The sequence below is a fragment of the Punica granatum genome, chromosome 8 (assembly GCF_007655135.1).
Source record: "Punica granatum isolate Tunisia-2019 chromosome 8, ASM765513v2, whole genome shotgun sequence".
Classification (NCBI taxonomy): Eukaryota; Viridiplantae; Streptophyta; class Magnoliopsida; order Myrtales; family Lythraceae; genus Punica; species Punica granatum.
Genome location: NC_045134.1, coordinates 2,569,584 through 2,589,982, shown reverse-complemented (window position 1 = coordinate 2,589,982; position 20,399 = coordinate 2,569,584). Strand labels below are relative to the sequence as shown.

The window sequence follows — 20,399 nt, the reverse complement described above, 5'->3', positions numbered from 1 at the left end:
CAGTGAGGAATAATGAATAAAGATTAAAGAAAATAAATAAATTAGCGAATTTTTCAAAATCGGGACCATTTTGCATCATCATTTACAAGGTTCTCCCAGTGAGTGGCGACACGCGCTGTTGGTTGCGTGTGGTAGTGAGTGTCAGCAGAAATATCTTACGAGAAGCGCCGATTGGGAGAAAAAAGCGTAAAAAGTTCAGTCCTTTGTGCCACGCTGGCATTAAAAAGTCGTCAAGTCCACTTTTGCTGGAAAAAAAAAGTGCAGAACAGAATATTTTATTGGACACCCAAAAATATCTTCGACCCACAAAAATATCTAACATCTACATGTCCAAACTTATACACAAGATGTTAATTATTGTTATCCGGTCCCTCCCTTTTCCCTATCATCAACTTTAATCTATTCTCACTATGAAAAAGAAAACTTTAATCTATTCTCATTTGGACCAGACGTACACCGGTCCCTCGAAACATGTAGTAATTTCGAGAGTTTCGCATCATTTTGGGTTTTGTGTAGTCCTCTGGTTGAGGACAAACACTATTCGGATCCCAACCAATCATCGCAGAATGCCTCAGAGGGCGTTCAAGTTCATTCCATAAGCTATGATGATGGAATAGCACGTGCAACGTGACACGAGAAACTACTTGTCGACCAAGTAAAGATAATGAGAACAGAAAAGAGATCGTTTAGCATTGAAAATGAAGACCGAACCATCAACTTTAAATTACATATGCATCTCAAATATCGACTACAAAGTACGTCCTGCAATTCTAGGCAAATTTTGCAGAGGGATTGAAGCGTCAATATTCTGCCACTTTCTTCTCTTTTTGGTAAAATTACTAGTCCCACTTAATCGCCCTATGGAAGGTCCACTCCGAGGGATTCAAGGTCGTTTTCCCGTCAGCAGCTACAAGGTCATAAGGCGAGTCCTCGGAGAATTCCGTCGGCATAGATTTCCAGTGAAGAGACGGCTCCCACTCCGCTTCTTTGAGGACTTTAAGCACTTCCTCCACGACCACTTTGCTGCCTTCAGCAGATAAGTGAATACCATCCCTAGAAAGACCGAATGGAACTCGTAAGCAGAGTATTCAAGCAATAAGCATGAAAACCAAAATCTAATTCACTGGACTGAAATTCCACGGAAGGTGGGCAAAAAGGTTTGGTCGGTTTGTCATGGCACCGAAGCACCGGATTCTGGGTTCTGGTCTCCTGACCTGCTAAGCACGATCTCCATTCCTGTTCTACTAGTGGGGTCTTGCAATCATTCTATCAGCTTAGTCTTGTATATTACGACTGGTAAATGGTCTCAGCAAAATGAACATTACTGCATCTGTGCATGAGTAGTAATTCAGAGTTCATTATTGTTTCAGTCTCATCTGGATGATAGAATCTCTTCAAATCAGATATCACAGTAATTTGATGTCGCAACAGATATCGGTAATTAAGTAACATGACTCTATTTCACAATAAAAGCGAAAGGAATGGAAACTCACGTGAAGCAAGCATTAGCCCAATCGTCTCTTCTCTGAATGGCAGAGAAAAGATCAACCACCTTAATTCCCATCTCCCTACAGAGCTCTATGCAAGCTTCAGAGTATGACCCACACAGCTCGTTTGTTCGAACTAGCTTGCTGAATATCCCGCTGAGGAGGCAATATTAAATTACTTTAGTGCTTTTCCCATGAGGTGCAACAGTGTCAAGTCGAAAGGGTAGGGAGTATATGGACAATAGGAGCACCTTGTTCCTTGCCCAACTTTTGCCTCATTGACCGGCGGACAACTAAGAAAGATGAGGCGGATGGACTCTGAAAGACTCTGATACAAACACCACATCCGGATAACAGAGCTTAAACATCAGAAGTTCCCAGCAAAGATCTCTAAATGGACAAATCTGTTGCAATAGTGAGCATGTAAAGGCACATATCCTTGAAGCTCCATGCCCCAAGAAATACACAGTAATCGAGTTTTGCCTCCAAAATTTTTCAGCTGAAAGTGGAGAGCCTCCATAATTCAGATCAGTGAATTGAGTAAAAACATATCTCAGTTTTGTTTATGATGGGTGGAGTCCTTGGAGAATTGGCTTTAGGCCCGTGAATACGCACAAGCACAAGAATCCAGATAAGTCTTCAAGGCCTCTCCATGAAACTCACCAGGCATTTGCTTCTATCAGTCTAGAATCCATATTGTTATTAAGATAAAGCAGACCAAGCATCTAAGCACCTATTGTCTTATATCAACTGGTGCCTTGACATAGAAGAGATGCCAACAGCTTCGTCACTCAGAACCAATGACTTTTGTTGCAATGTTATCTAAATGTAAGTTTTCTTATCCGACGTAGAAAAAGAATCAATGAAAATAATTAAATTGCAGAACATATGCAAAGTTAGTTACCTTGAGATGCTCTCCAATCTTCCTCATGTTTTCAACGTATTCAGGGAGAGGGACGTGCGGGCCCAGGCCAGATGAGTGTGGTCCCATTGAATCGTTGCCCCCAAAATAGACTATAACCAATGTAGGCTGTACAGCTGCATCCTAGAATTAAGAAAAACAACAGTGTCAGTGTTCGTATTTATATGGAATGACCAAATAGATAAAGATATATAGTCATCCAAGCACAAGAAACCGAGTATTTAGCATAAGTTTCCATGAATACAGAGAAGAACAGAACAGTAAAACTAAAGAGAACATCCTCGAAACTCTAACTCCAGAAGATAAAGATAAATAATTGAATTCTCCAAGGGCAGCGTCATCAAGTTCCACAAGATTGAGCCATCAGGGGCAGCAATACAATTTCAGTAAAAGTAACAGGTGGTTATATTGTAAGATCAAATTATTAGTATAACCCCAATAAACTTCTCATAATCGTGCTTCGACTAACAGAAAGAAAATGGACAGCATAAGCAAATCCAAACAGAAATCTGTCACCACACTGTTGCGAAGTATTAGTACCTTTGGGAAGACTTTATCAAGGACCTGGACAGCACGCCGAGAGTTCCATCCACAGTATCCTCGCAAAATTATGTCTGCCTGAATAGATTCATCAACAAAGAAGAATTAAACAGGAAACACAGTATATTTGAGATACTAGTTGCAGCTTCAGAGGCATGTCGCTGCTATCTGTGCTTGTGGGACATGATATTAAGCTATTCAACATACCAATGCAGACGATTCTAGAAAGGAAGATAAACTTCAAACTTAACTTTAATAACGAACGAGTAACAGCGCAAGAAACAAGTATACGAGAACATTCTAATTCTGAAATCATCAGTGAGAAGTCGAAGATTCCCTACACCCAGAGGCTAATGCACAACCTTCACGAGTCATGTTTATCATTTCAAGAAGAACTTGGAAGAAATCTGGAACAACCAAATGAATTAAGTTTCTTTCATTTGCCAAAATCAATGTTTCAAACTGTGAAAGCAACATGAAGTACAATATCAATGCACCCAGAGAGTTGAGGGACATCGAGAAGCCAAAAGTGTAATTCAATTTCATCCGTAAACAGTAGATGATCTTTCCTTTCCTCTTTCTCACTCAATCTTATCTATGCACACAAACATTCCGGGCATAGGTAGCTTATCAGATAGAACCAACTCTCATAAGGCTCCAATGGGATCGAGTGATGTTTGCTACCTTGTCTCATTTTTCCAATTTCACTCCGACATCTCAAATCACATGCCGTTTGAAGTACATTTAGAAGAAGTGTTTTCACAATACTCCAAAGAAACAGCACCAGACAGGCATAAGCAATTTCACCAAATCATATGAACAGAAGCATGCAAGTTCCACTTTTTTCTCAGCTGAGCTGCTCAAATCACTTCTTCTTCTGAGGAATTCAAGCCAAGAACAAAAAGGGGTCTTCAATGGATTGATTAAAGGCAAGATCCATTGCCAGGTCCCAAAGATGGGAAGATATACTGATCAAAAGATTCCACAGGAGAAAGGGACAAAAATCACATTTGTGGCAATCATTAGCAGAACAGTGCTCCCAGTTAAAATAATAATATAGACAAACGGAAGACGCGAAGAACAAGGAGGAGGAGGAAGGAAGAAGAACGGGGGGAATTAGAATTACTTTGCGGGAATAGACGTCAGAGAGGATCGCCCCCCAGCCGCCATTGCTGTAGCTCAGCTGCACTATTGAGGAGCCAAACAGGACAAACTGCGGCCGCTGCGGTCCCACCATCTCTCTCTGTGTCGCACGAGCGCGCGGAAACCTCTGCTCTCGTTCCCTTCCTCAAGAAGCAACGGACGAAGGAAGAAATGAATCAGTGCAATCACCACTCCCCATGGGGCATGGCCATGGGAATGGAATGACAGAGGAGATAACTTCCTCTATAAAATACATAAATTATGTCCTCCCCATTTTTTTCCCAAATTTTCAGAAAGAAAAGAATATTTTATCGGAAAATGGATCGACAGAGCAATGTTGGCACGACTATGATGTTTCCGAGAAGAGCCATTGTGCTTTTATACGAACTTAACTCGGGTTTTTATGGATTCGCTTCTCTTTTTTTTTTTTTTCCTTTTTTTTTTTTGTATTTTCATCGTCATGGGCATAGCGAGTTTGGTCATCGGTGCAGAGGCCATAAATGGTGCGCCATAATATCATAAATTGCTGCGACTTTCTGTTGGGAATTATGACATATATAGATTAGATTTCCTTTGGACGATTCTTGTTTTTTTTTTTCGCTGAATAATGCATAGTTTTATAATCAAAACGAGGGAGAAGTTACATAGTTACCAAGGTTCGGATATCCCTGGAAAATACAGAGAGCATTACAGTTTCACTCAGAGCCTAAAAGGCCTAGGTCATGGGCTAGGATGTTATCCGACCTTGGGATCCATGAACATTTCCAGTCTAAAAGGGAGTTCAAAATAAACATGATATCCGATACTAGGCTCCTAATTTCCCACGGTGAGGAATGTGGGTGCAAAATGGCATTAACAAGCATTAGTGCATCGCAACGAAGCCAGATCTTCGTGAATCCTCTTTCTGAGGCAATTGAGAGTGCAAGGAGTGCAGCTCGGGCCTCTGCTTGGAGTGGCGAGTCCTCGTGCGAAATCTTGAACCATGAGAGTGTTGGAGGATTGCTTGGGTGGTGAAGGACTCCTGATAGGCATGAGGTGGTGGCTCGCCAAGACGCGTCCGTGCTGATGATGCACCAGTCGGGGCTTGTGGGCTCTTGTGAAGGTTCGAGCTGCAGAGGTGGAGCGGAAGAGCTTCCTTCTTCGTTACTCGCGGTTTGTCCCCTTCTGATGTGCTCGGTGTAGCAGCTTTTGATTCTTTGGATGGTTTGGTGAAGATCTGCTGATTTCCTTGCATGTAAGACCTCATTGCGTGAGTTCCATAACTGATAAAGAGTTATAGCTGCATATAAAGAGAATTTCATTTTATCCGAGAAGTTTGGAAACATCGTATGAGGGGGGCAAGTAATGAAATTAATCAAGTCCTTGACATGGGTGTTCGGTATTGTGCTTGACTGGATACCCCATGGTGATTCCCTCCAAGCAACACGATAAAAAATACAATCTCCGTAAAGATGGTATAATTTATCGGAGCTGGTTTGACAAAGAGGACACGAGGTGTTATCTTCGCTAAACCAGGGGAGGCATTCACTGGCAATTCTCCAAAGATGGAGTTTGAAACGATCATGGAGTTTCAGATTCCAAATGACTTTCCATTCAAAATCGCTATTATTTTGGAATCTATGCTTCTGGTCAGTTAAGTAGAAGGATTTGACCGAGTGCTTCCCTGACGGGGTAGAGGCCCATACTGCTGCATCTTCATAGTCCTCTTGGGCCAAGTGGATTTTGAGGATTTTCTCCACAGTGCCTTGCTCAAAGAGATTAGTGAGAAGAGGAGTGTTCCATCTTTTAGGATGACATAGCATGAGGTCACGTACCTTGAGCTCCGAGTTTGGAATTACATTAGTATTAGGAGAGGGTTTATGATCATGCGTACTTGGGATCCAAGGATCGAGCCATGCTGAAATAGATGAGTCGTTGCCTACAGAGAAGAGTGTACCTGCCTGGATGGTGTCTTTACACCATTGGATTCCTTTCCAAATTGGTGATGGGGAGCTACGGTTGCTGGGATTTAGGAAGTTTCCATATTTGGCCTTCATGGCTCTACCGGCAAGGCTATTATTTGATTTTGTTAAAGCCCAAGCTGTTTTTGAAAGCATTGCCTTATTTGAGTCTTCTGCCTTCCTAAATCCTAGTCCTCCCTCTGATTTTGGTTTGCAAATGGACTCCCAGTTTTTTGGCGCGAAGTAGCTTCCGCTTTCCTTTGTAGATCCCCACCAGAATCTTCTCGTTACTTGGTCGATGGTGTTCAATGTGGATTTTGGTAGCCGGAAGAGGGACATGGTATAGATTGGGGTATTGTTGATGACTGAATTGATCAGTGTAGCTCTACCCGCCCAGGATATTGTTTTTGCTTTCCAGGATGCCAACTTGCTTTTGATTTTGTCCACGAGAAATTGGAAGGATTCTTTTCTTTTCCTCTTGACGAACAGTGGATTACCCAAGTATTTGGCATCCTCCTTTAATTTCCTTATACCAAGAATGGCTTTCGCATTTCTTTTGATATCTGCGGAGGTGTTTTTGGAGAAGAAGAGACCTGACTTGGAACAGTTCACTTCTTGGCCTGACCAAGAGCAGAATTTATCAAGAATGCTTTTCACGTTTCTGATGTTTGCTTCTGACGCTTTTGAAAGAATAAGGAGATCGTCTGCAAACATTAGGTGTGAGATATGGGGTCCGCCTCGGCTTAACTGGATTCCTCTGATGTCTCCACCGGCTTCAGCCTTGTAGAGGAGTCGAGACAAGATTTCCATTGAGATAACAAATAAATATGGGGAAATAGGGTCTCCTTGTCTTATTCCTCTGGTAGGTGATAAGTGACCATGGGGCGAGCCGTTGAGCAAGATGGAGAAAGTGGAGGTGGAGATACATTGATAGATCCAGGATACGAAAGTGGAATGGAAACCTAGCTTTTCCATGATCTTGATAATGAAGCTCCATTCTAGCTTATCGAAGGCCTTTGTGAAATCGATTTTCAAGCCAATCCATCCTCTTCGCGCTTTAGTCTTCCTCATAGTGTGCAGAATTTCTTGGGCCAGAAGGCCATTCTCATTTATCCATCTCCCTTCAATAAAAGCAGTTTGGTTTGGGGAGATGATCCTATCCAGGAGCGGTTTGAGCCTGTTTGCAATGATTTTTGAAATGACCTTATAACATACATTGCATAGGCTGATTGGTCTAAAATCCTTGAAATTGGAGGCTCCTTGACGTTTTGGGATGAGGCAGATGAAGGTGTTGTTCCATTCCTTTAGTATGAAGCCTGAGGTGAAGAAACTTTTTGTAGCAGCGAAAAGTAACGGCTTCACTGTCTCTCCGTAGTGCTTATAGAACAATGAGGGAATTTCATCAGGGCCCGGAGCTTTAAGGCTTGGGATTGAATTTAAGGCCGTCAAAATCTCTTTATCATCCGGAATTTGGATCAGTTTTTCATTGTCTGAATCTGTGATGGTGCAACTGATGAGATCCTCCATGTCCTCTGGAATGCTTGGATGGGAAGTGTTGAAGAGATCTTGGAAGTTTCTTAGGAAGTAGTTGCCAATCCCCTCGTGGTCTTGAGTCCAATCCCCGTTGTCCTCTTTAATGGCTGCTATGTGATTTGATCTTCGACGAATGACAGTTGACAAGTGGAAAAATTTGGTGTTTTTGTCTCCGTCTTTCAGCCATAGCTCCCTCGACTTTTGGCGCCAAATGAGGTCTTTTCTCATGAGGTTTTCTTCAAGATCTGCTATGAGTCTTTCTTCTTGCTCTTTGGTCTCGGGTGAGGATTGCTTTGCTTGGATTTCAGCTAGTTTCTCCAAAATTCATGCAATGTTAGTATCACAGTATCCAAACTCTTCTTTGTTCCATTTCCTGAGATCTTTTTTAACCGTCCTGATTTTAGAAGAGAGTTGGTACGCTTTAGATCCTAAAATTGTTCCTTTCCAAGCATTTCTGACTATGACCTTGCCGGAATGATCCCTAGTCCAGGCTTCCTCGAACCGAAAGGGCTTGGGCTTGGAAGTAGCTTCTATCCAAAGTTTTAGGAGGATTGGGTTGTGATCCGAGCGAATTTGGGGGAGGTGGAAGACCCCTGCTTTAGGGAAGATGGTTCTCCATTCATTATTAGCAATCGCCCTATCTAAGCGTTGTTTGATAGAAGCTAGGCCTACTCTTTTGTTTCTCCAAGTGTAAGGTGTTCCGGAGAAGCCCAAGTCTATACAGCCGGATTGACTAAGAAAATTATCAAGGAAAGAACGAGAAGAAGATGCATAATTTCGACCTCCTAATTTATCCGTTTCAGCACAGATTTCATTAAAGTCGCCCACTATAAGCCATGGTTTATCTATGTCTTTCGCAAAATCAGCAAGTTCATCCCAGAAAAACGGCTTAGCATGCATATAAGGGGGGCCATAAACAGTAGTAAGAATCTAGGGAGCAGGTAATATATGATGTTCAATGATTGCATGGATATAATAAGGAGAAGACTTTTGGATGGTTACCTTTAATTCCGTGTTCCAGAGTAAGCAAAGGCCCCCTGACGCATTGGAGGATTCAACTGTGAAGATACCGTCGAGATTGCAGCGCTGTGCTATCTTAATGCAATGCCTGGAGCAAGATTTAGTTTCTGAAAGAAAAATCAAATTGGGACGGTGCTTCCGAACGAGGAGACGTAGGGCTCGCACTGTCGGTTCTCCCCTCAATCCCCGACAGTTCCAAGCTAGAAGACTCATGGCTTCGAAGGGGGCTTGATTAGGCCCGCCTCCTCGGCCATTTGGATATCGTGGGTACCATCTTCCTCATCCATTTCCTCCACATAGCAGTGAGCCTCGCTACTCTCCATGGGTTGTTGCGTTTGCCAATCTCTGTATGCCTCCTCTCCTATAGTCATTGCCATTTTCTTTAACATTCTGGAGTATGGAGTGTCCAATTTCAGGTAGTCTTCCAGCGACATTTCATTCTTCCTTTTCCTTTGTTGGTAAATTTGGACGCTTTTGTTTTTAAGGAAAACCGGACTGGTGAACTGTTGTGGGTCCCCTGGGCTATGAATTGGCTCTCCATGGGTTGACTGCATGCACTGGTCTGGGCCTTGGTAGGAATTGGGCTGGGCTGGATTTTGGGCTCTTAGCTGCCCTCTGTTGTTTCGCATTGGAGCTGGGCCCTGGAGTTGACATGGGCTGCCCGAGGAAAGGAGTTGGGCTTTAAACATTTGGGCTCGGTTTTGACAGGGGTTTTGGATGGGGCTTCCAGTTGGGCTAGCTTCCTCTTGATTTGCCATTAGGCCCGAGAACATGGAATCGGTTTGGATGAAGGTTCTGGAAGGCTTCCCTATCCCCTTCCTCCCTGGAAAGCAGGTTCCCTCTTCGCACGAGCGGCGGATGAATGACGACTCTGAGCTGTCTGCCTTCTTCCCTTTTGAATCTGCAACGGTAAGTATCTGTCTTGTTTGCGCCGAATTCTTTTCCTTTGATGCATTAAATGGAGACGTGTTGTCACTGTCTCGACTGTGTAAGTCAGTTTCTCCCGATTGATTGAAGCTGATATGATGCTCAATTTCCTGGGGGATTGCGCCCTTACGGGCGGTCGGAGAGCTGGGGTCCTGGTCTGGGTAGTGAGCTGGGGGAGTGGGTGTCTCAGACGTTTCAATTTGCGGGGGGAGGAGGTCGGTCTGATTATCGAAACGAAGCCACGGGCCATACAGGTTCAATGGCGCTGTGATTTCTGATGTGCAGTGTGTTTGATCATGCCCTAGAATTTCGCAGTCGTAGCAGAAGGTTTTTAAGTACTCATATATGAAGAATACCCATGTAGGAGACCCATTTTTTCGGTTGATTCGGCGACCCGGACAGAGAGGCCTAGTGACCGGAACTTGGACTAGAGCTCTCGGAGTGACATACCACTTCGGGAGAGTTGGTGTGTCTTTCCAGTCGATTTCCAAGACCTTACCCGCCCTTTCTGCTAGTCTGGAAATGTTTTGCTTTGAGAGCAATTCGGGAGGAATACCTCTGATCTGAATCCAGAAGGTGATCGAGTCAAATTTAATTTCCTCCAAAGATAGCCCCTTATCCCAACGTGCTAGCCTCATATGAGCTCCTTGGACCGACCACGCCCGGCCTTTCTCCACGTGCTTCATGTCTCTCTCATCTCTGAACATACAAATTAGGATGTCCTCCGTGATTTTTTTGGGAGTTATGGTGACCCCTCTCTTTATGTTCCATGCTTGTAGAAGTCTGGGGCTAATAGCTTTTGGTGGAGGTGGTTTGAAGCCAAAAGGTTTGATGAGGAGTGTTAGGGGTATGCTTTCTTGGGCTTCTTCTTCATTTGTCTGCAGGTTGAGGATTTCTTGGCTTTGATCCATGGTCATTTGGTTGCCGAAGATCTCGGCTAGGGAGGAATCAAGGTCAGCATTTTCCATGGGTAAAGGTGGTGGTGTGTCCTGTGGTTGCAGGGGGTTTTGGAGGGGATGGAGGGTTAATATGGAAACTTGACTGGGTGATTTATGGTGTAGAGGGATGAGGTTAATGGACTTAAGTGTAAGAGCGGGATGTTAGTTGTGAAAGTAAAGGCGGAAGGGACTTGCTTGCGTGTGGTGTCTGAGCTCTGATCGCAAGTTGGGAGATTGCATCTGACATTGTAATCTATCTTCCTTGTTCTACAGGTGTAGTTGGCATTCATTTGTGTTTGCAGGAGCTTGGAATATCTTCCGGATTTGAGGTGGTTGGTTGTTGCAGGTTCGTGTGTGGTGAGGATACAAGCAGCAGAGGTGGACAAGAAGAGAAGGGGAAGGAGAGATGGAGGTTTCCAACAAAGGGAAAATCTAGAGAGAGAAGCTTTCAACTAGGAGAGAGAATTGGTTGTGACGATTCTTGTTTGTTACTTCCATGGAAAGAAGCAATGCAAAATTCAACAATATAATCATTATTTTTTCTCAACTATTCATTACTTTTTCATATTTTTTTTCATAATTTAACAATACAATCATTACAAATAAATTAAAATTAAAATTTAATTCTACTTAACTCTAAAACTAAACATACTGTAAATCATATATATAGGATTGACAAGTTTCTTGAAAAGCTTTGTATGGATCATATTACATCCAAAATTTACTAGTGTGTTCGGTTTTAGAGTTAAGCAAAGTTGGATTTGGATTTTAATTGGGTTGTAATGATTTTATTGTTCAATTATGGGAAAAGTGTGGAAAAGTAATAAATAGTTAAGAGAAAGTAATAATTGTATTGTTGAATTTTAGAGAAAGTAATGAATAGTTGAGAGAAAATAATGATTAGTTGAGAAAAAGTAATGATTATGCTGTTAAATTGTGAAAAAAATAATAATGAATAGTTGAGAAAAAGTAATAATTGCGTTGTTCAATTGAAAATAAGTGTAATAGAGTTAAAATTAAAGTTAAAATTGATTTGTGAAACCAAATAAGGCGTAAAACTCTGATGGCATTTTTCTAACTATTAATTTCTTCGCAAGAAATTAACCAATTACTACGGTCGACTGAACTTCTTCGTTTTTATCGGTTTTTGGAATTGTCGTGTGTGTAATGACTAACAAAGAAGTAAAACATCAAGAAAACGAGTGTCCTGAACATAGAAGATGCGGGTGATATCTCAAGCATGTAATTATGGAATTCTCGGAGGTAGATTTTCTTTAATGAGCGATGGCTAATTTAGTTACTGTGTACGGTATCAAGTGCCATAACATTCCTTGTAGTTGAATGTCTTTTCAATTATTTAATCATAATGATCATCATTATTTTATTCAAAACTAAAATAGGTTTCTCGATTCTCAAATATAACTATTAAATATTTATTCTGAAAATTAAAAAAGAAATCTGATCACGAATCAATGTTAAAAACAATCTAAAAAAATTCCTTAGATAAATTAAAAAGAATCATAAATATTGAGTAAATTAAATGTAATTAATTTTTTTTATATACACTCGTGCAAGGCGCTATCTCTGCACCTATTTTACGATAAATCTGGCGGAAAAAAAGAAGAAAAAAATATGTTGCAGCGGGAATCAACAGAGTGAACTCTTAAAATTGTAAAGAAAATTAAATTACAAATAAAAAATCAACAAACCAAAAAATTCCACCCCTATGCAGGCTGCATGAACAATTGTGATCACAAGTTTTTTTAGTTTTATCCTTTTACAATTGCTTTTCTTTTCAATTATTATTTCTGCTCTTTATTAATCCTATAATATCTTCTTCTTCTTCTTCTTTTTTATATTGGATATATTAATATCATAATATTAATATTAATTAATGAGTAAATCAAATAATTGGTAAAGGTTGGTCGTGAGGGCGTAAATAGCCCACCAAACAAGCCCACCTAATTAGGCTCCGTGATTAATGCAACTGACGCCGGAGCCCCCACGCTTCCCTCATCTCGTTCTTCACATTTCAGCCGATGGGACGGAGTTCAATGTTGGCGTACAGCTGACACTAGTCGAGTCGCGATGTTGGCCACCAGTTAATAGGAAGACCTCGAAGTTCGTGGAGAACTGGCACCGGAGAAGTTATTGCATGTATCCATGATTTCAGGTCATCTGTACCCCAAACATCCCGCAGAACTTATTCATTCATTGGCATATTGCTTATGATCACTAACGATCGAAAACATGTCCTTAATACTAATCAAAGACGCTAAATCCCGTGTCTCAAACCACCGCCAACAGCAGAGGCTGGAAAAGCTTGGCGCCATCATTATCACGGCATACCTTATTAATAGCTAATACAGTAGCGGATTTAACTTAATTATAAGTTACCATCACATATTCACAATTTAGTGTCACTAAAAAAAGGGGGTTATGAACATACCAACACTTCCAAAAACAATGTCGTCTATCAAATAAGCTACGTATAATAATGAAGTGTTGAAATTCTAATTTCCTCAACACAGTCGAGCAAACGAACATCCGCATCATGAGAATATTCTTGTTCGATTTCGGCTCTCTGCTTGATTTCTGGAAAAAGAGAGGTGTAGTGATGGATATCGGATGTGAAATGAATCAAACAATGGATATATATTCGACCGACGTCCCGTAGCGTCCTCGCCCATGCATATAGCGGTAACATTTTCCAATCCTTAGTACAAAGCATACTCCAATCTGGCTTCTAAATCACTTAATAGAGAAATCGACGGCTATAGCAAATTAAACAGCATGATCGATGTAGTTTCGTGGCAGAGGCACACTTTGCTAAATCACCAGCATGATCGATGCCAGCCAGCAGCTACAGCTTCATTTTCTTCTTATCCTCCCCGTCTCCAAGAGGAGACTCCTTCTGTGGTTCTCTTAGTCGTTCGCCTCGTCGAAACTGCCCGCATAGATCATAAAAAGAACAAGCGAAAAATTCCACCCGTACGTCTGCTTAACTCGGTCACTTCGCATCAACGTAACACATGGTCCAAGCCAACAATAGCTCCCCTCAGAATCAGTATATCTGCCATACAGAGGTGCCCAGGATATTCAAGCTCAGGTACACGATTTAAATCGCGATGGCTAATAATTGAGTTACTGTAGTGTCTCAAGTGCCATAACGTTCCTTTAGAGGGTGTAGATTTATATATATGGGAAAATATTATATATGTACATTATACATATATATTCTAGGTGATATGAAATTTGATTTACTTTCACGTGCTGCAACACCACAAATTGAGCACCGATTAATTCGTCCCTTTTGGTAATGAAAGATCGAAGAGCTCGCGAGGAGGATCCCGCGCGGGTCCCTTTTGGTAATGAAAGATCGAAGAGCTCGCGAGGAGGATCCCGCGCGGATCAAACCGTACCGAGCCAAAAAGTGGAAGTCCTCATCATTTTTCTCTAGTTGGGAAGATGTCCTCGAACATGCCTTCACTGCATGCTACTAATGCCGTCTCTTATTACGCGAGGATGAAACTATCGACATCATTAAATTGATTCGGTCTTAGATGTAAATATTTTTGTTTTATGGTTTGAATTAAATTTATATATAAAATTATGTTTCTTACATATACTTTTCTTTTGAAAGCTTACACGAATTAATTTTTAATACTTTTACAAATTAAAAAATTAAAATGAGTATTGAGAAATTACATTTACCACTTCATCTCTTTAGAGAGGTCATCTACACAAAATTTGTATTGGTAAAGAAATTTAATAAATATTTTCTTTTAATAAAATAGATCATTATTATCCCAAAACTGATCTTGTTGTGCCAACCATGTGTTAGGGCTTATGGTCCTATCATCAGCAATTAACGACAGTGGCAAGACATGAGAAAATAAAAAGTTGGTAGATAAACTAAAAAAGTGAGAAAATAAAAGGATGAAAAAGAAAATGAGAAGGGGAGAAACGTGGCTTTATAATATTTCCACGGACCCATAATAGTGTTTTACATGACGATTTGAGTTTGGGATCGATTAAGAAAATCAGGAACTTAAACCAATCGAAATTAATGGAAGTTTCATTCATGGATTGAATCGAACAAGACTGATGGCCCGATCGGTTCTTGAACTTCCAGATAGACTATTGAAACCTTCCTAGTGTAATATGAAATACGAAAAATTAGACTGTCTCTAGTGATAGAAGCGGATATGGAATATGTTTCGTAAGTGGCATGCCATCCCTTATCGATAATTACGAGAAATTCACAATCAAAGTACGCACGCTTGTGATCCTAAAATCAGCAGCAACTTAGATGTAGCCACAGCCATCAAGCACTCTGTTATAAGCATTGTCATCAAAGTCGTGACCCTAACTTTTAGAATATTACGGTTTTTAAAGTTTTTACGAACTTCTTTGGCGAGCCGACAAAGTTGAATCACCGTAGAAACTTAATTTTGATAAACGATCAAGTAGAAATGTGATAGTAGACACTCAATTCTATCAAATCAGAATTGAACTAATAATGTTTTTTTTTTCCTTTAATCCAATCTAGGTGCAGCATACCGCAGCTTCGATCTTTTTCAAAAAAATTGAATATTATCATCAGCTAAAGAATATAGAACGAGTAACTTATAAGATATGGGAAAGTAAATTATAATTTTCTCTAGTTTACTTTTTGTATGCAAAATCAATCTTCGAAAAATATAAAAACTGAGATAATATTTATTTTGCTATGAAACATTAGTAGGATTGTAAATGAGACTTAATTTTTAACTCTATAAATAATGGTTATTTCTCGTATATATAGAGGAAACTGAAGCTGTGGCTGCTGCTGGCATCAGCATTGCGCCAGCCGGTGATGTCGCAGAGCATGCCCCTGCCCGGAAACTACGACAGAAACCTCTCAATTTGTTTTAGGTATTACGTCCGTGAGGCTGTTGGCACAATTAGATATGGTCTCATGTACTTAAGACTGTAGCAAGTCGAGAGAGAGATGGCTCGAAGAACGAAACTGACAGGACGGAAGTCTAAACAATCACCTCAAGTGTAACTCCGATACGAAGAATTCATAGATTGCAAACAGCACATTAAGCAATATGATCAAATGGTGCATCCTTTATTACTGATGAACAATGTCTGGTGTATGTCTCTCTGTTACAAAACAACTCACAATTATTCTCCTCACAGTTGAATGGCTTGCCCAGCTGATATATGGCGCTCAATAACTTATATAGGTTTCCCGTGCCAAATAGCTCCGACTAGGAATAAGGAATTTCATTTTATCACATTCTCATTTTACAAAGAATACAAAATGGAAGCTGTCGATCCATCCCCAATTATCTGTGCGACAAACACGAAGTTCCCGACCATGGAGATAAAGAATATGGTCAAGGAAAGGTTTTTGGGAAAGAATCAATTGGGAAAAAAATGTGGGGAAAGAACAATCATCTTGTAATTATGCGTGATTTAATCTTAACAAGGACAGAGCTTTTCTTAGCTGCAACAGCCACAGGGCCACCTTCATTCCGAGTAGACGAGCTTCTAGCAAAGCTTCCTCCACCCAGATACTCAGCAAACACAGAAGAGACCTCCTCTGCATCATCTTTGCCTCGAGGACTGCCTCTGAAGATATCTTTCCGATGATAACGAATGTCTCAAGAGACGATCCCTGCAACTGTTGAAAGCACGTCTCAAAAGGCAATTCCGAACTTTCCTTCATAATAATCTCACTTGCTTAGATTGGACACAGAAAATTCCCATGTTTCAAAAGGCTGGTGAGCCATTATGCAGAAAATATTACTCCGGCAAGTACCACTCACTTTCCCCCCATTCCATCAGCTGAGCCATACTTTTAATTAGGCATTTCATATTCTATAAGAAATTCCCATATTTGATATGGAATTTGTGAAATTATCATGTGCCTGTATAAACAATTAAATCAAATGCTCATATCAGATGCGAATTACATTTCTTAAATGGAATGAAACCCTTCATGGTTCTGCACACTATGCTCGCAAGATTTTCATCGCTTTCATATTTGGTAATATATATACTCATGAAATAGGTTTCTGTTAAAAGAAGTTCATCAAGAGAATATACCAGAGCATTATTAACAGCTCGTAGACAGTCATTAGTCTTCAGCATCAGCAGAATTACACGTGGCAGTCTCCTAAGCAGCTCTGAGATCTGAGGGAAATACTGAGATGCATACATCTGCCAAGACAAAAAAATAAACAAATATAATATAATCTCTCTTAACATAACTAATGCAAAAGCAATTGACTAGTTGCCATGAATATTACACAGCACAAGTTCCTGATTATTTCTTTTGTTGGAGAGGTCAAGCAGGTAAAAGCATCATTGCATGTGTTCAAACTTAAATATATAGGACTATTCTCCCTATAGATGAAATCTTTTCCATCTGTGCACTTCTAACAATTCCGAAGCTATTTTTGCAAAAAGTGGACAAAAGATAGGTTCCACAGCTACTCAAATATAAAAATTCCTTTTTTTTTTTTAATAATCTTTTCATGGAAAGACGTATGACATTGTTTGGAATTGAAAAAGATATACCTGCAGTTCCGAGCAATCACTTTCGCTACCTTGTATAACCAAATGATCAGCAGCTGAGTCAATGACCCTGTTCCATGGCCTCATAGTCAAAATTCCAGCAAACAGTGCATACAAGTCTTCCCCTGCTCCCAATTTCACGCTATTTTCCTTAATTGCTTTCGCATCAGCAAACACCAATCCCTACAACGAGATGTCAAAAACAAGAGCATATATTGAGCTATACAGAGAGATGGAAGCTAAAACTAGGAGGCAGAGTACACTAGAACTTAATTCACCTTCCAAAGAGCAGCATAGCTATTTCTGGTTGCGAAGTCCAGCTCCTTGTAAAGACCATGGTCTAAAAGTACCAACTGAGGTTTTCTCTTACCTACTTGAAAGAACAAAATCATATCAAATGAAGAAAGGCAGGGCCAGACAGCCAGCGACAGTGAAAAACCAATAATATTTGAAATCAAATTTTATGAGCCCGGGAAGACCAAAAGATAAATGGTATTTCAGATGAATAAAGCTTGCTCATGTCCAGACTGAATGAGCTATCCAGATATAAGGCTCACCAAATAAGCTAAGGCGTCCAGAAGGCATACAACGAACCAGCAAATTGGCAGCATGTGGGTCACAATGAACAAATCCATGTTTAAACATCATTTCGGCAAAAGCTTTACTAACCTGCATCATGCAAAACAGATATTATTGTCTATCTTCATATCTTACTCTTTACCCAACCCAACCAAGTGCATATCCGAAAGGTTAGCCACTGTTATCCTCATATTATTGTCTATCTTCAGTACAGTTTCAAAAGGTTCAGATGCTTTACAACTTAAAATAGTGGTGGTTGTGCATTTCAACGTTCAATGTCCTGAACAGTAACATATGAGTTCATCAGATGAGCATAAATAAACATTTATTAAGTAGCTCTCGGATTTACCAATTTTGAAACATCACTCGGCTGAATTCCAAGCTTCCGAATGCTCTTGACGTCGTTTACTGGGGCACCATCTATATATTCCATGGTCAACAGCTTTGAGGTACTTAAGTTCCAATGCACTTCCGGTGCATATACAGCGTCTGCAATATGAGGAGACAGCTTGCGGAAGTTATACAGACATTTCTCGCTGTTCTTCGCTTCAACCAAGAAGTCTAATTCCTGAACGAATATAATGCTCACAGTATTACTATATGATGACGAATGAAAATAATCAAATTAGATCGGCAAAGAACTTTTCCTTCTGACTCTAATTACATGTGAGCGACATGTCATGATTATATAGGACTTCAAATGATAATGGTCCACATTCTCTACAATTGTGATTGATGCATCATATTGAAGCAGGTGCACAGAATAGGACTTCTCCACGATTTATGTCTCTTCCCACTAACTTAAGTACAACATCCCTTTTTCTTGAAAAATGATTGGATGCATCAGCAAAGCATAAATCAAGTGAAATGAAATTACACCAGTTGGGTATTTTTTCAGAGAATCTACAAAGGAAATATTCAACTTGCCTTAGGTAAACTTTCTCGCATTTCATCAACCAGCCACCTGCATCAAGAAGAAAAGGAAGATCCAAGTAAGATACTATTTCCGCAACACCAAAAACCATCAAAAGAGAAGAGTAGGAGTAAGTACCTGTAATCAAAATTTGGGAAAATTTTGTGCAAGGTGTTCACTATTAGGCTAACAGTTGCATGGTCTGCCGCCGCAGTATCCGTCATATGAGTGTGCTGAACCTGAGTATTTGCATATGAAAATTAAATCCAGGAAGGAACTTAATATTGGCTTTCAAATGTTAAACTAGACTTCCACATAGAACCATCACTTCTTGGTGCTTTTGCAACATAAAAAGGCTATATATGTGGGTGTTTAACAGTATCAAGAAGAAGTATTTTGAGATTGAAAAAGATTAACCTTCACAGCAACTTTCCGACCATCATGTGTGCGAGCAACATGAACTTGTGCAAGAGAAGCACTTGCTATTGGAACTGGGTCAAATTCTGTGAATATCTGAATGATGAAGACAAAACCATGCTCATGAGAATAAAGGTCTTGTCAAGTACACATACTATTTTTTTTTTTTTTTTGGTGGGGGGGGGGGAGGGGGGAATATTTGTGATATTTCAAGATATAAGGACAGAGCACCATGAAACATCAATTTCAAAACAACTTTCAAGCTTTAACTCATGGCTGTATATATGTAATAACTGATTGACACAAGAAAATCATGTTCGGTCTAAGTATGCTAACATCATATGTACATGTAATATGCTCTTTTCTATAGGATATCTCATGAATCAGCATCATCTATCATACCAATGAGAAATTATCAACAGGGAATGAATTTGAATGAGCATACTTTTTCCGGCGCCTCTCCAAGTTCTTTCCTGAAAACCTCGCATACTTGGTCATAAGAAGATTCTGGGCATCTGTTCAACATGGACTGCCTCATTACGAGGACGTATTCTTGAGGAACCAAGTACTCCTGAATAAGAAAATGCGGAATCAAACTGACATTCTATTGCCAAGACTAAGAAATTCCCGAACGACCCAAAAAGTTGTGCCCTCGAAGCATTCCCTTCAAGTATAACAAGCAGGCATGCCATACCAATTGTCCAATATGCTGCCCAAGCTTGATGTAAATCCCTCCATTTTCGAAGCACAGATCTCGAAGCTTGCGAGCTGACCTCAGGTGAACTTCATGCTTAGCTTTTAACCTCTCCTCGCTTCCTTCCGGCAGCCCCAACAGGGAGTACTGGTAATCTAAAGATGGCACAGATGACCCCATCAGACAACATTGAATACGACGAGACAAAAGCTGAGTTCAGCAGGCAAACTTCGGAGATATCGAATCAAGTTACGTAATTGAGCTTGCAAAACTCGCAACAGCCGGAGGTATCAGATGGAGTACCGAAGGCAATGGAAGCGGCAGTGACGGAGTCCCGGAACAGCCGGACGGGAACGGCGGTGCACAGCTTCAAGGCCGTCGCGGGGTCGTCGGAGGTGGCGATACCGGCGGCAGCGGCGCCTCCGCAAGCCGCTGTGACGGCCAGCGCCAGGCCGGCGCGGGATCGCCACAGGGATCGCGCGACCATGTTTTCGGACAGACACCCGGGCGCGGGCGCAGTGGACAGGACAGGAAACGCCTTCTTCGCGGGGTAAGAGTTATTCTTATTCCTTTCCTATGTTTTGGCATAACTCTAAATTTGGTCCTCCATCTTTGACTATTTTTCCAATTCATCCTCAACCGCCAACCGGGGGCTGGGCCTATGAATATTTTGGGCTGGATATTATGGGGTCCGCCCCCATATATCAGAATATTACATTCTGATCCCGGAAGTTTCTATCCTGGATCAGTTGCACCCTTCAGTTGAATCTGCGTAA

General features: G+C 40.8%; 2 protein-coding genes across 3 annotated transcripts; both read right to left on the bottom strand.

The window, feature by feature from the left end:
• Nucleotides 1-662: 662 nt before the first annotated feature.
• On the bottom strand, nucleotides 663-4,472 carry LOC116189578 (GDSL esterase/lipase CPRD49). The gene is made up of 6 exons (XM_031519293.1): nucleotides 4,076-4,472; nucleotides 2,950-3,027; nucleotides 2,392-2,532; nucleotides 1,739-1,815; nucleotides 1,494-1,643; nucleotides 663-1,053 (listed from the first exon to the last, which is right to left on the bottom strand). The coding sequence occupies exons 1-6, from the start codon at nucleotides 4,184-4,186 to the stop codon at nucleotides 840-842; spliced, it is 771 nt and encodes a 256-aa protein (XP_031375153.1). The 5' UTR covers nucleotides 4,187-4,472; the 3' UTR covers nucleotides 663-839.
• Nucleotides 4,473-15,537: 11,065 nt separating this feature from the next.
• On the bottom strand, nucleotides 15,538-20,168 carry LOC116187687 (putative ABC1 protein At2g40090). 2 transcript variants are annotated; one of them, XM_031516579.1, is made up of 12 exons: nucleotides 19,927-20,168; nucleotides 19,624-19,778; nucleotides 19,375-19,500; nucleotides 18,930-19,025; nucleotides 18,651-18,751; nucleotides 18,527-18,563; nucleotides 17,949-18,167; nucleotides 17,578-17,689; nucleotides 17,299-17,393; nucleotides 17,024-17,203; nucleotides 16,550-16,663; nucleotides 15,538-16,124 (listed from the first exon to the last, which is right to left on the bottom strand). In XM_031516579.1, exons 1-12 carry the CDS (start codon nucleotides 20,108-20,110, stop codon nucleotides 15,906-15,908), a joined length of 1,638 nt encoding a protein of 545 aa, XP_031372439.1. In that variant the 5' UTR covers nucleotides 20,111-20,168; the 3' UTR covers nucleotides 15,538-15,905. The 2 variants fall into 2 exon arrangements, with proteins under 2 accessions (XP_031372439.1, XP_031372441.1); XM_031516581.1 differs by having other exon boundaries at nucleotides 17,299-17,390; nucleotides 19,927-20,167.
• Nucleotides 20,169-20,399: the final 231 nt, after the last annotated feature.

Bases quoted from the DNA above. Each gene is read 5' to 3' on its own strand.
- LOC116189578 (XM_031519293.1), bottom strand. From the start codon at position 4,186: ATGGTGGGACCGCAGCGGCCGCAGTTTGTCCTGTTTGGCTCCTCAATA. The intron at 2,533-2,949 runs GTACTAATACTT...TCTTAATTCTAG, and splicing joins TTGATAAAGTCTTCCCAAAG to GATGCAGCTGTACAGCCTAC. The intron at 1,644-1,738 runs GTGCTCCTATTG...TTGCCTCCTCAG, and splicing joins AAAGTTGGGCAAGGAACAAG to CGGGATATTCAGCAAGCTAG.
- LOC116187687 (XM_031516579.1), bottom strand. From the start codon at position 20,110: ATGGTCGCGCGATCCCTGTGGCGATCCCGCGCCGGCCTGGCGCTGGCC. The intron at 18,168-18,526 runs GCAAGTTGAATA...ATATTCGTTCAG, and splicing joins TGCGAGAAAGTTTACCTAAG to GAATTAGACTTCTTGGTTGA. The intron at 17,204-17,298 runs GTGAATTAAGTT...ATCTCGTTGTAG, and splicing joins GCTATGCTGCTCTTTGGAAG to GGATTGGTGTTTGCTGATGC.